This window comes from Vipera berus (genome assembly GCF_964194415.1).
Source record: "Vipera berus genome assembly, chromosome: 1".
Taxonomy (NCBI): Eukaryota; Metazoa; Chordata; class Lepidosauria; order Squamata; family Viperidae; genus Vipera; species Vipera berus.
Window position 1 is genome coordinate 361960850 of NC_138202.1, and position 14059 is coordinate 361974908.

General features: G+C 56.2%; 2 protein-coding genes across 2 annotated transcripts in view; one reads left to right on the plus strand and one right to left on the minus strand.

The window, feature by feature from the left end:
* Positions 1-515: 515 nt before the first annotated feature.
* On the plus strand, positions 516-6342 carry PROCA1 (protein interacting with cyclin A1; the record flags this gene model as incomplete). The annotated part of the gene is made up of 4 exons (XM_081334851.1): positions 516-780; positions 2193-2325; positions 4526-4660; positions 5515-6342. The coding sequence occupies 4 exons, from the start codon at positions 516-518 to the stop codon at positions 6215-6217; spliced, it is 1236 nt and encodes a 411-aa protein (XP_081190977.1). The 3' UTR covers positions 6218-6342.
* Positions 6343-8607: 2265 nt separating this feature from the next.
* The window catches only part of SUPT6H (SPT6 homolog, histone chaperone and transcription elongation factor), a 54039-nt gene continuing 48587 nt past the window's right edge, over positions 8608-14059 (minus strand). Inside the window, exons 36-37 of the mRNA XM_081338650.1 lie at positions 11696-11889; positions 8608-9551 (exon numbers count right to left, since the gene is read on the minus strand). Of these exons, the coding sequence (XP_081194776.1) occupies positions 9365-9551; positions 11696-11889 (381 nt within the window). The 3' untranslated portion in view covers positions 8608-9364. The remainder of the gene's footprint in view (positions 9552-11695; positions 11890-14059) is intronic.

The following is a 14059-nucleotide window of genomic DNA, read 5'->3' on the forward strand; positions in this document are numbered from 1 at the left end:
GCTGGTCTGATCAAACATTGTGACAGCTTTAGGTCTGGACCGCAGCCAATCGGCCTGGAGCGCCTGAGGGGGTGGCCGCCCCGGTGGCCGCCCACCTCTCCGTAGCCAGGCAGGTTGGCGGGAGGGAAGGTCTCCCCTTCAGGAGCCCCAAAGGTGGACGGAAGCAATTGGAATGTATTGAGTCGATTCATGGGCTGCCGGCTGGCGATGGGAGGTAGACTGCACCTGCAGCTGGAGGCTCCACGGAAGCAGCCCGCTCTCCTGGACGGTCTTTCCCTGCCAGTTCCTCCTTTGGGAAAGTCGCCGCCGACGCTAAGCTCCCAGCGCTGGGGCAGGCCCACGGGGGGGGGCGGGGGCGGGGGGCGGGGGGCGGCTCCTCCTTCCCCCGCCCCCCTGGAATCAGCCCACAGCTCGGCGGGGCTTAAAAGGCGGCGGGCGGCGGGCGCTGTCTCAGCGCGGTGGTGCTGAAGGAGGGTCGCCCGGCAGCCGACAGCAGGGAGCAGTCGCCGAGCACCATGGGCCTGGGGGTGGCGGCGGCGGCAGCGGCGACGGCGGTGGCGCTCCTGGCGGTGGCCGGAGCCGGCCTGGCCCCCCGCTCGCCGGACAGCGGGCTCCGGGAGGGGGGTCCGGCGGCTTGGGCGCTGCGCGGCCGGGGCGCGGCCGAGGGGGCGCGGGAGGCGGGCTGGGCCGGGGGTCGCCGGCGAGCCAAGCGGGGCTTCACCTACCCCGGGACCCTCTGGTGCGGCGCCGGGAACATCGCGGAGAGTTACGAGCAGCTGGGTAGGTGGAAAAACGGGTGTGTGGGGGGGGGCGGCTCCGAGGGTCCAGGGCAGCGTCGGTGGGCGGCCGCGGTCCCCGTCCCCCAAAGCCTGGGCATCTTGTGGCGGGGAGTCCCGCAGGGAGGCACCCTGGGAAAGTTGGTGCCAGAACCAAGGGCTCTGCTTCGGGATATGGCGGTGGGCACACGGCAGGCTTTCGAGGGGGGGGGGACGCCGCAGTGCCAGCTGTGGGCAGAGATGCTGCTCTGGGAGGGGGGGGGTGTCACAGACTGACTACAAAAGCCCTCACTGTCCTCCCCGCACTTCCCCCCTCCCCCGCATCCTGGGATTGTAAAGTCCAGCCGGTGATCTTAATAAGAAGGAAGGGGATAAGGGACTTGAGGGGGAAAAAATGGAATTTCTGATATTATATACGTTGAAAATGCTCTGTGGGCAAAGGGGGAAGCACGCTTTGATCTCCCACACGGGATGAATGACCGCCCGGGTTTGGTGGAGCTGGCAGAGACGGCCAAACGGGCAGCGGCGATTTAAGAAAAGGACGCCATCCGTTTTCTTTCCCCTCGGAAACCCCTTCTGCGCTTTGTGCTTGAGGTGGGAAAGAAACTTTGATTTTGGGTTTGGCTCTTAAGGCAGGCTTATTATTACGTAAAAATGGCCAGCGCAGGTAGTCCTTGATTTACGACCACAACACAGCCCAAAATTTACATTGCTAAGCGGGACATTTCTTAAGCGAGTTCTGCCCCGTTTTGCGACCTTTCCTGCCACTGTCTTTAAGCGAATCACTGCAGTTGTTAAAAGAACCCGGTTATTAAGCGAATCTGGCCTCCCCCGTTCACTTTGCTTGGTGGGAGGTCGGAAAAGGGGATTGCGTGACACCCCCCAGGGACGCTGTGACCGTCGTAAATCTGAGTCAGTTGCCGAGCATCCGAGTTTTGATCATGTGACCGCTGGGGATGCTGCGACGGTGCTAAGTGTGACGCTGTAACTTTGTACGGTCATTAAAGGAAATCGGGGATGCCTGTATATATTTTGCCAAAGTAAAAAGTTGCGGTTGTATCTTATTACAGGGGTCCCCAACCTTAGCCCCTTTAAGGCCTGTGGACTTCAACTCCCAGAATTCCCCAGCCAGATTTGAAGTCCACAGGCCTTAAAGGGGCTAAGGTTGGGGACCCCTGTCTTATTAGCTTATTCTACTTGAGCCAAAAAGAATCAGAAGTCGATGTTTTTCCTTCCCCTTTTCCTTATCTTGCTTTGCATTTTTGCATTTTATATTCCGATAAATACAATCATACCACCACCAGCCGAGCTGTCTGGGGCGGGCATTGTGGCCGGGGAGAGGAAATGCCTGGGGGATCGGTGCTGCTCTCCCCCCACTCTAACCACTCCCCCTCGCTGCCCCTGCCCCCCTTGCAGGCGAGCACCGGGAGACGGACAAGTGCTGCCGGGAGCACGACCACTGCCAGCACCTCATATACCCCTTCACCTTCAAGTACGGGCACCGCAACCTGCGCTGGCACACCATCAGCCACTGCGACTGCGACCAGAGGTGAGGAGGGGGGGGCGGCCTGGCAAGGGTCAGAGACCCCGCTTCCCCCAAGGGATCGGCAACACACACACACACACACACACACACACAAAGACACGGTCTGTGTGATGAAAAGACCACAAAAACATGGCTGCATTATTTATCCTTTTATTACCTTAGTTTCCCCTTCCAGGGTTGCACAATTTTAGGGTTATTATTATTATTTTCTCTGTTGTTTTCCAAGTACCCTGTTTGTGTAATGGGGACAAATGCCTTGTGTGTCTAATGACACTTGGCCAAATAAAGCTATTCTATTCTATTCTATTCTATTCTATTCTATTCTATTCTATTCTATTCTATTCTATTCTATTCTATTCTATTCTATTCTATTCTATTCCATTCCATTCCATTCTATTCCATATTCCTATTCTATTCTATTCTATTCTGTTCTGTTCTGTTCTGTTCTGTTCTGTTCTATTCTATTCTATTCTATTCTATTCTATTCTATTCCATTCTATTCCATATTCCTATTCTATTCTATTCTATTCTGTTCTGTTCTGTTCTGTTCTGTTCTGTTCTATTCTATTCCATATTCCTATTCTATTCTATTCTATTCTATTCTATTCTATTCTATTCTATTCTATTCTATTCTATTCTATTCTATTCTATTCTATTCCATATTCCTATTCTATTCTATTCTATTCTATTCTATTCTATTCTATTCTGTTCTGTTCTGTTCTGTTCTGTTCTATTCCATATTCCTATTCTATTCTATTCTATTCTATTCTATTCTATTCTATTCTATTCTATTCTATTCTATTCTATTCTATTCTATTCTTCTATTCTATTCTATTCTATTCTATTCCATATTGAATTCTATTCTTTTTGTTCTATTCTCTTGTTAATTTTCTCTTCTCTTCTCTTCTCTTCTCTTCTCTTCTCTTCTCTTCTCTTCTCTTCTCTTCTCTTCTCTTCTCTTCTCTTCTCTTCTCCTCTCCTCTCCTCTCCTCTCCTCTCCTCTCCTCTCCTCTCCTCTCCTCTCTTGGTTCATGCCCGGATGTTGGTCCTGGATGCAGCCACGCCATTACCATGGCAACCATCCAGAAGACCTCATTACTTCTTTTTATCTGCAGAGGGTGTTTTCCTAGGACAGCCTGTACCTACCCTTGTGAACTCCTTGTGGCCTCCCTTCCTAATAACCAGATTCAACCCTGTCGGTTTGGGGGATCAGCCACGCTCGCTGGGGGCTGCCAGGTGGGGAGGGTAGAGACCCTGACCTTGGCTTTGGACCAGGCAACCTCTCTGATCCAGTGCCCAGAGCAGAGGCTCTTTTGTCAGCTCTGAGGCTGGTGAGCTGCTTCCCCGCGTCATCTCGAGCACGGTTTAGCCCGTGACCTGGATTCACGTGACCCGTGAAAACCTGGTCAGCCTTCAGGCAGGATTCAGGATGTCTTGGGGATTCATCCTACGTCGGGGCACAATAAGTGTTTTCCCCCAGTCTCTCTCCCCCCCCACATACTCCCCCCCCCCGTGGGGGCTTTTCTGCAGCCTGCAAAGATGCTTTGAGGGGGGGGGAATCCCTCTTTGCTGTTGAGATCCTGGGCAAAACAGGGCTTGCGCAATAAGCCACAAATAGTGGTTGAACATGTCCGACTGGAGGATTTCTGATTTCAGTCATGATCCGGGTTCGGGCTGAGGCCCTTCCAAGTCGGGCCCCAATCCAGGCCCAGATAGTGTGCCTGGGAGGGCCCTGGCCTGGCTCCCAAGGCCACAACTCACAGGGCAGGTGAGGTGACTCTGGATCCCATCCACGCTCAGCTCTGTTGCAATGTCCAGCTTCAGGGGAGGGGACACCCCTTGCCAAGTGTAAATCAGGAGCATCCAGCGTGGGCCCCTTTAAGACCTGTGGTGTTCAACTCCCAGAATTCCCCAGCCAGCTATGCTGGCTGGGGAATTCTGGGAGTTGAACTCCACAGGTCTTAAAGGGACCCACGCTGGATGCCCCCTGATGTAAATACTCTTAGTTTGGAATATTTCAAAGATGCCCCCACCCCACCCCCTGCCAGAGTGAACCTGCCAATCTGCTGTTTGAATGGAGGCATTCACTGGAAGGCCTCGGGAGCGTGGGAATGTCACAGCAGCAGTGCATGCTGGGTGCAGAGTCAGTTCCAGGACAAGACCTGCAAACACACACACACACACACACACCGGTCTCTTCCAGGCTGAAAGACTGTTTGGGTGCCGTGAACAACACCGCTTCCCGTGTGGTGGGACAGACCTTCTTCAACATCATCCAGGTGCCGTGCTTTGAGCTGGTCCACCAGGAAGCCTGTGTGGAATCCTACCTGTATGTGTGGTGAGTGGGGCTGCACCTTGGCCGGGTGTCTCACCCTCCCCCCCCCACCCAGGAGTCCTCTGCAGAAGGGCCAGTGACCCCCCCCCCCGGGAAGCCTTCCTTGCAGGACTCTAGTCTGGAATGGCCTAGGGTTTCCTGCCTGAGCAGGGGGTTGGACTAGATGACCTCCAAGGCCCCTTCCAACTAGGTTATTCTGTTAATCGATGGAAGGGCAGTTACGACCACAAGTGAGCCCAAATTTTCCATTGCCAAGGGCAGCTGAGTTTTGTCCCATTTTACGACTGTTCTTCCCACCTTCGTTAAGCGAATTGCCGCGGCCGTTAAGTTAGTCACACGGTTGTTAAGTGAATCCGGCTTTCCCCCTTGACTTTGCTGGTCTGAACGTTGCCAAAGGGGATCACGTGACACCCCGCCCCCCAGGGAGCTGCGACCATTGCAAATGAGCCAGTGGCCAAGTGCCCGAATTGTGATCACGTGACCCTGGAGGTGTTGCAACGGTCGTGAAGTGCGAAAAACAGTTATACGTCTCTTTTTTTTTATAGTGACGTCGTAACTTGGGTCACTAAAAGGATAATTGTTAAGTCGGGGGCGACAGACCCAGGATGGATGTGTTGTGGGTTGGCAGTCGAGCAAGGAGACTACATTCATAATAAGAGTTTAAATCGGATCAGTTGCTTTAAAGCAGCGGCATCCAAGCTTGGGCAATTTGAAGACCTGTGGACTTCAATTCCCAGAATTCCCCAGCCAGCAGTGCTGGCTTCTAAAGCAATCCAGAGTTGGGACCCCGTGTCCGGGCTTCCCCTCCTGCATTCCTCCCCCTTGCAAATGACCCCACCCCACTCTTTTCCTCCCAGGTGTAAGAACTACAGCCGGACGGTCGTCGCAGTCCTCAAGGACCCGGTGATGTTCGACTATGGAGGAGAGCGGATTGACGCCCCAGCAACCCACCGGCCCAAAGCGGCCTCTTCCTCCACCACCACCACCACCACCAGCAGCAGCACCACGTCCGCTGAGACCCACTTCCGACCGTTGGGGAGCTCTCCTCCTCCTCCCCCCTGGAAGCCCACCCAGGCCAGGCCGAGCCCCTTGCCCCCAATGCTTCGGAAGGTCAAAGGGAAGGACGGGCGAGGCCGGAAGGGGAAGGGGGTGAAGAAAAAGCAGAAAAAAGGCACCTGGGGCAAGTCGGGTACCCCCGTTGCCCACCAGCACCCCACTGCGGAGGGGGTCCCCCTGAAGCAGCTGGCTGTGCAGGAACTGCCGAAGGGGGACACCCAGGCCCCAGACGGGCACCCCGAGATGGGGCAGGGGGACTCTTTCAATGCCATCTTGAGTGACGAGCCTGGCCGAGTGGGGAGCGAGCTGGCTCCTCCTGGCATGCCTGAGAGCATGCAGACGGTCCTGCAAAAGGGCCGCCCTACCGCTGGCCCGCCGGGGGGGAGGAAGAGGAGGAGGAGGAGGAGGAGGAGGAAGCTGCAGAAGGAAGAGGAAACCTCGGCACGACATCAGAAGCACTCCATGTCTGGCAGAGACTCGGAGGAGGGAATGTGGGTAGCATAAAGGAGGAGCAGAGCCCCCCCCCAATCTCTGGTGGAAGGTCCTCGCGGCTGAAGTGCGAACAAAATTACAGAACAAGAGTCGTCCCAAAGGTGCTTTTTCCAAAAGGCCACTGGATTTTCTTAAGTTTTCTCTTGTTTTTTCCTTTGAAAACGTTTCGCTTCTCATCCCAGAAGCTTCTTCCGTTCATGAAGAAGGTTCTCCAGAACTGAAGAAGCTTCTTGGGTGAGAAGCAAAATGTTTTCCAAAGGGTGGGAAAAAACAACCAGAAACCCAAGAAAGTCCAGTTGCCTTTCGGAAAAAAGCACCGGTGGGAGAACTGTGAGACCAAGAGAGTGGGGAATTTCCACAGGGACTTTGGAGGTCTTCTAGTCCAACCCCCCCTGCTTGAGCAGGAGGCCCTACGCAGAAGACCGGACCTGCTCTGTCGGCCTTGATGAAGGAGGAATAAAAGCTGATTTAACGATGCACTGGTGCCCTCCACGCGGTCCATTTTGTAAAATCCTTTTGGCCTGAGGAGGCGCCCCCCCCCCGGGAAGAGGTCAGTAGGCCAGCCAGGACACAGACACGCCCCCCCCTCCGCACTTGGCCTGCTCATGGCTAAACCCAGCTCCCAACAGGCCTGGAGCCACCTTTTTGGAGGCAGCTGTCCCTTTCAAGCCCCACTGCCTGGCCAGAAAGCTAACTTGGGGGGGGGCAAGGTTGCCCAAGGGGCTCCGTCTGGCGTCTCCCCACCCCCTGCTAGTCCCCAACTCTCTGGGTCCTCTCCCACCCCACAAGGGGGGTCCTGGATTCAGAGTTTTCCACCTAAATGTCCCCAGATATTCATGCTGGCTCTGACGAACCTGATTTTTTTTTAACTTTGGCAAAAACCACATTCAGATTCTCAGAGGTATAACTGGGGGGGGGGGGGGAAGGAGAGACCCTCAGGAAAACAGTGGGGAGGCCCAGAAGACACCAAGATGCTCGACTTCAACCAAAAGGCACAACAGATGCCAGGAGAAGCTGGAATTCCGTCACCCGTTCGCCAGGCTCCAGTGCCCAGCCAGCTCCCTGTCCAGACCTTCTTTTTTGGGGGGAGGGGGCTGTTTCTGAGCCCTGGGGAAGCGGCTTCCTTGCTCCCCTCCCACCAGCTGGGACAATTGCTTCCCCCCCACCCAGAAATGGCAGTTCACCCCCCTCCCTTTCTAGCCCTCCTGCTTTGCTCAGGGAGAGTCTGGGCAATGAACGTGGGGCCCAGCCGAGCTCCCCTCCGCTTGGACACGGGGGCCACCTTGCTGGCAGAGGATGGGGGGGGCCTCCTAGCCCTTGGCCTCCAGGATCTGGGCCAGTCACAGGGGTGGACATGGCCGTGCTCCTCCCCAGGGTTGGGGGCTTCAGGCAGGCAGGAGAAGTGACAGCTCCACTGATTCCCCCCCCCCACTTCAACAGGGGCCCTGAATCCAGAGGTAAAAGATGGCTGCCTATGGGCAGGAGAGCCCCCCTCCTCCTCCTGCATGTGGGGCTCAAGGGGGGAGCCCGAGCGGGGGAGGGTCCAGCCCTCCTGAGAGCCTTGGTGGAGCAGTGGGCTGATGCCTCCTTAAGTAACACCAGCTGCCTGCCATTAGTGTAGGTTCGCATCCCACCAGGCTCAAGGTTGACTCAGCCTTCCATCCTTCCGAGGTAGGTAAAATGAGGACCCAGATTGTTGGGGGCAATTAAGCTGACTTTGTAATAATGCCGCTTGGGGAGTGTATGAAAGCCCTAATAAGCAGGCATATACATAGAATGAAGGCTACTGCTAAGCTTGTAAGCCGCCCTGAGTCTTCGGAGAAGGGCGGGATATAAATGGGATTTTTTAAAAAAAATCTCTGCAAGTGCCTAGGAGAGTAGAGTCTGCACCCGCCTCCTGCTTGGCCAGGCCCCCTGGCTGGGTCCGCCTCGGGGGCCCTGAGGAACGTGGCCCCTACCCCCAGTCCTGGCCAGCGCATGCACGCATGCAGGGCCCAGGGCGGGCAGCTTCATCTCCCAGGCCCCGGCGCAAAGGCCAGAGGGCCAGACTTGGGGGGAGATTCTGGCCGAGCGGAGGGCGAGCATCGAGAAGCACCAACCGCGCCCAGAGACGCCCAAGGGAGGGTCTGCCAGCCCCCAAAGACCCGTCCCCACGCCCCGAAGGCCAAGGGGCTGCCGCTCTCCCAGGGAGTCAGCCAGGAGCTGGCCCACAACAGGCAGAAGTCAAGGCAATTCCTTGCCAAGACCAAAGCCACCCTGGGCTCCCCAGCAGACCGTCTGGCTCTGCCAAAGCAAACCTTGTGCCCAACGGAGCCCGAGTCTGCCAGGCTGGCCTCTCAGCTCCTCCTCTTCACAGCCGGGGCAGAGAAAAGCTCGAGGGAGGAGAGGAGGAGGAAGAGGAGTCCGTAGAAACACCATTTATTCTTTTTGCTGTCGGGAGGGGACACGGGGGGGGGGCGGGAAGGGGAGGGGTAGAAGGCGCTACTTGGCATTCCAGCCGCTGCCACGAGACTCTCCCCCTCCTGGGTCACAAAGGCGGCCATTGACTGCGGGTGCAACTTGCAAGCTTTTTTTCTTTCTCTCTCTTTTTTTAGTAACACAACTGAATAAATATTGTCCCGGAGAGCCCCCCCACACAGAGCGACAACGCAGCTTAGGGTGGAGGCCGCGTTGCTGTCGGGGCTCAGGCAGCGAAGCGCCCCGAATCTTGACACAGCCACTGAGCACAGAATAGCGAGAGCAAGAGAGAGAGAGAGAGAGAGAAAGAGAGAGGAAGGAAGGAAGGAAGGAAAGAAGGGAGAGAAAGGGAGATCGGATGGACAGCACGTCCAGCCTCCAAGTTTGAGGCCAGGCCTTCTCGTGTCACTCCTGGCCCAGCCCTTCTGCTTCTGTGTCTCACACACACACCCCGGCAAAATAGTTGTGGGAAGCGGGCATGGGAGAGCAGAACGCACAAACGCCTCCACGGGTCCGAAAGCCGCAAGGCCGCCGCGGTGCCAAGACTCCGGCAGCTTCCTTCAGTCTCTGCTCTCCACGGTGGGCACCGCCTGGCGTCCCCGGCGCGCTTTTCCCCACTGGTGGGGGGGAAACGAACGAAAGGAAGGAGGCGGCGCGAGGTGGCTGAGCAATATGGTTCTGCTTGGCTCCGCCCGCGGGAGACTACCGGTCCATCTCGTCCAGGAGTGGGGTGGCGTCGCCGGCCACGGACATGGGCGTGCTCTCGATCATGGGGCTGGGCGAGGGCCGAGGGGTCAGCCGCTGCTTCTGCTTCCGGCGCTCGGCCTCCTTCTCCTGCAGCCATTGTTCGGCCATCTTGCCCCAGTCGATGGGCGCCTGGGAGGTGGACCTGCCGGGGAAACAGGGAAGGCCATGAGGACTGGTGGCATGGCTCCCTTCAGCTGTGGCTGTGTCCGACAGGTGGCCGTCCTATTGGCTGGGGTGTCCAAGCTTGGCCCCTTTAAGACTGGTGGACTTCAACTCCCAGAATTCCCCAGCCAGCAATTCTGGGAGTTGCTGAAGTCCACCAGTCTTAAAGGGGCCAAGCTTGGACATCCCTGATATTGGCAACTGACGCGTAGGACAAAGCTAGCGTTCATGAACACCAACCAGCATTCAGAAGACAGGATGAAAACTCCTTATTCTCGCAACGTGTGGACAGACTTAACCCTAGTTTCAGCTGGGAAAAACTGGTCATCCTAGATCAAGCCAGGTCCCCAAAGGCGGGGGAATTTCCAGGAGCCTGAGAAATTACAGGCTCGGCAAAAAGAGATGGTCCACAGGCCAGGAAGGGAACAAGCGAGACCCAGGGGCCTCCCCACCAGTAATCGGCATCCAGATGAGCAGAGATGAAACTCCAGGATTAAGGTCAGATCAACAAACAAGAAGTAAACAACGCCCCAATCCGGGCACGGCCACACAAGCCGAGAGGGAACAGCCCCACCAACGATAACAAGGAAGGCCAACAGAACATTAGCTATTCTATTCTATTCTATTCTATTCTATTCTATTCTATTCTATTCTATTCTATTCTATTCTATTCTATTCTATTCTATTCCTATCATGATTCTATTCTATTCTATTGTAATTCTATTTTATTATTCTATTATTCTATTCTGTTCTATTCTATTCTATTCTATTCTATTCTAGTCTACTGTAATTCTATTTTATTATTCTATTATTCTGATGATTCTATTCTATTCTATTCTATTCTATTCTATTCTATTCTATTCTATTCTATTCTATTCTATTCTATTCTATTCTATGCTAGTCCTATTCTATTCTAGTCTACTGTAATTCTATTTTATTATTTTATTCTTCTGATGATTCCATTCCATTCCATTCCATTCCTTCTGAATTCTATTCTGTTCTGTCCTATCCCTATTTTTTCTATTTCTATTCTGCACCACCCAGCTCAGAGAGCACCAAGGACCCCACACTCCTCCTCCTCTTCCACCCCGCAACCCCCCCCTCCCTTCTAGCCCCAACGATGTTTCCCAGTTTGGGTCATGGAAACATCCAAGCTCAGATTGACCACCAAGGACCCCGTACTTCTTCCCCTCCCCCTCCTGCACCCCACAAACGCCGCCTCCCTGCCAGCACCGGCCACGTCCCCCCCCCCCCGTTTGGGCCAGGAAGGGCGTCTGCAAGGGAGGCACCTGGCGCAGAGGAGCCTCAGGCCAGCCCTGAGCTGCAGACGCCCTCCTGGGGTGACCTGGAGCCTCCTCTGCAGGCGGGGCTGCCGGGCGCCCTGGCAAGGCTCCCCCTTAAACCCGGCGCAGGCCCGGCTGCCCTCCCGGGGCGCCTGCCGAGATTCCCCGCTGGGGAGGGAAAGGCGCCCGGTTAAGGGATTGCCCTGCCTTTCAAGGCAGCCGGACCCCTCCAGGCCGAAGAAGAAGCAAGCGAGAGAAGGGAGGGGCCCCGTAAAATGTGCTCCCCAAAAAAGGCAACTGGGCTTCCTTGAAAAGGTTTCGCCTCTCATCCAAGAAGTTTCTTCGGTTCTTCAGAGCTTCCTTCTTTGTCCGTCTGTCTCTCTCACCGCCCACTCATCTGGCCTGAGCGCTTTTCTTTCTCTTTCTTTTTCTCTCTTTCCCCTTCCCTCCTTCCTCTCTCCCTCTCCCTCTTTCCTTCCACCCTCCCTCCTCTCCCTCCCCCCCTCTGAAGAACCGAAGAAGCTTCTTCAACAAGAAGCGAAACGTTTTCAAGGAAAAGCCCCTTTGGCACAACCACGAGGACTGAGCGTCTCCCCAGCCCCTCCAAAGGGGGGGGTGACCCAGGAACCCCCTTCCTGGGTCCCAGAAGGAGAGGTGCCCCCCGCCCCCCCTTCTCCCCGCCAGGCCTGGCTTCCACGGGCTGCTACGACAGGCAGCCGGCCAGCCGGCCAGCCAGCCAAGGGGAGCGGAGCCTCGGAGGGGGTCCGTGCTGCGCAGCGACTCAGGAACTGGGGTGCCCTCCCACCCACCCACCCCACTTGTGGGGGGAGGTCTCGCTTACTTGGGGGGCTGCCGTTGCCCAGAGCTGGAGGAAGGCTGCTGTGACGGCGGCTGAGACTGGGTGGACTGGGGCGTGGTGCTGGCCTGGAGCTGGTGGTACTGGGGGGTAGTGATGGGCTGGCTGGGGGTGGTGTAGGAGTAGCTGGGGGTCAGCAGAGGGGTGGCCACCGGCTGCTGGGCGGGCGTGGTGAAGACCTGCAAGAGAGACGCGTCGCAAGTCAGGGGCGCAGAGGGGCCGCTGCGGAGAAATCCCGACTTACAACCGTTTGTTTAGCGACCGTTGAAAAAAAGTGACTCACGACCGTTTTTCACACTTACGACCATGGCCGCATCCCTTTGGTCGCCTGATCAAAATTCAGCCCCACGGCCACTGGCACGTACTTATGACGGCTGCGGCGTCCCGGGGGTGTGTGTGTGTCATGTGACACCCCCCCTTTGGGGACATCCCGACAAGCGGAGTCAACGGGGGAAGCCGGATTCGCTTAAGCCACCAGAGCGAATTGCTTAGCAGCCGAGGCAAACGGTCGTAAAATGGGGCACAAGTAACTTAACAAGACACCCCCTCCACCTTACTCAACAATGGAAACTTTGGGTTCCGTTGTGGTCGTTAAGCGGAGGACTGCCTGCAGCCAAAGACGTACCCCGATTCTGTGGGGGGCGAGAAAGCCTGGGGGGGCCCACTGTGCCAGCAGTGGGGATGGCTGGCTGCTGCTCCTTTCAGCCGAAGGTCTGGCGGGGCCCATGGCGGAGGGCTCACCTGCGTGGTTTTCTAAGCCTCACTCCTGATTTACTCCAAATAGAGCTGGAAGGGGCCTTGGAGGTCATCTAGTCCAACCCTCTGCCCTGAGCAAGAGACCCTAGGCCGCTTCGGACAAGTGGCCGTCCACAGTCTCTTCTAAAAAGCCTCCAGGGATGGAGTGCACACGATTTCTGGTGGCCAGCTGTTCCACCGGTTAACTGTCCTGACTGTCAGGAGGTGTCTCCTTAATCCCAGGTCGCTTCTCTCTTTGCTCAGTTTCCATTTGATGTTTCTTGTCCGGCCTTCAGGAAAATACGCTGACCCCCTTCTTCTTTGGGGCAGACCCTCAAATACTGGAACGCTGCTCTCATGTCCCCCCCCTCTTCTTTTCTCTAGACTGGCCAGTCTAGAAAGTGAGTTCAAGTTCCATCTTTTGTGCCAACGTACATTTGCGTGTTGTGTGAATGCTCAATTCTCCCTCCAGGCTTAGATTTTCCCAGGTGCACCTGGAGAGGACCCTGCCCTCTCCCCCATTCAGTGCCCGCTGGCTGTGCAGCATGGACATCGCTTTGTCCCGGCTCTTTTACTGGCAGGGCGACTGGTGAGCCCCGCCCCCCCCTCCCCGGCTGTTGCGGGGGCCCCAACACTGGAGGTTTTCCAGAAGAGAATGGACAGCCATTTGTCTGAAACGGGAGAGCGTCTCTTGGCTGAGCAGCAGGGGGCTGGACTAGAAGACCTCAAGGTCCCTTCCAACTCTGCTATTCTGCTATAAACCACATCCGTGAGCGCCGACTAGGAGCCTGAAGACACGGCGGAAAGCCCTTAATTTCACAATAGGTGGGCAGATTTAACCAGAGTTTCAACTGGGAAACAGTGACCGCCTCAGATCAAGCCATAAGGGCCAAAGAAGCCGGGCATTCGGCCAGCATGGATGTCGCCTTGTCCCGGCTCTTACTGGCAGGGTGACTAGTGAGCCCCCCCCCCCCCCAGGCTGCCAGCTTAGCCCATTCTCCCCTGGAGGAGCTTCTCCCTTGGCAGTGCCTTCCCCCCCCCAGGAAAGCAGCCCCCCCGGTCTCCTGCCCACTGTTGTGATTCCGTACTAGCCAGTGGATCCGGCAGCTGAGTCCGGGGAATGAGAGGAGGAGGAGGGGCCTGGGGAGCCATCAGAGTCGGAGGAAGGCTCTGAGGAGCCCCCGGACTTACAATCTGATGAAGAGCCTGGCCCCTCCACTCGTGCTCAGGCTGAGACCCAGCTGTGCTGGGAAGCTGAGTCGGACTCCGACACTCGTAAACGCAATCAGGCAACACGAGCAGGACAGAGGGAGGCAACGGGGTGGCTCCAAGGCAGGAGGAGAAGGCACTGAGTAGCCACACCCTGGGGCTGCATATCAAAAAGGGAAGGTGTGGGCAGGGCTGGCTGCTGAAGGCAACCGTTTGCGAAGGACTCCACTTTCAAGGCATCATGTTTTGCTTGCTTTGCCCATGAATAATTTCCCTGTTTGACTCGTGCTCCGTTTGCTTTTGAACAATTCTCCGTTGGAAAACGTGTTCTGTTGCTTTCGCTTTGGGGACAATTATCAGGTCTGTAACTCAAATAAAAGGGGTTTGTTTTTCCAGCCTCCTTGT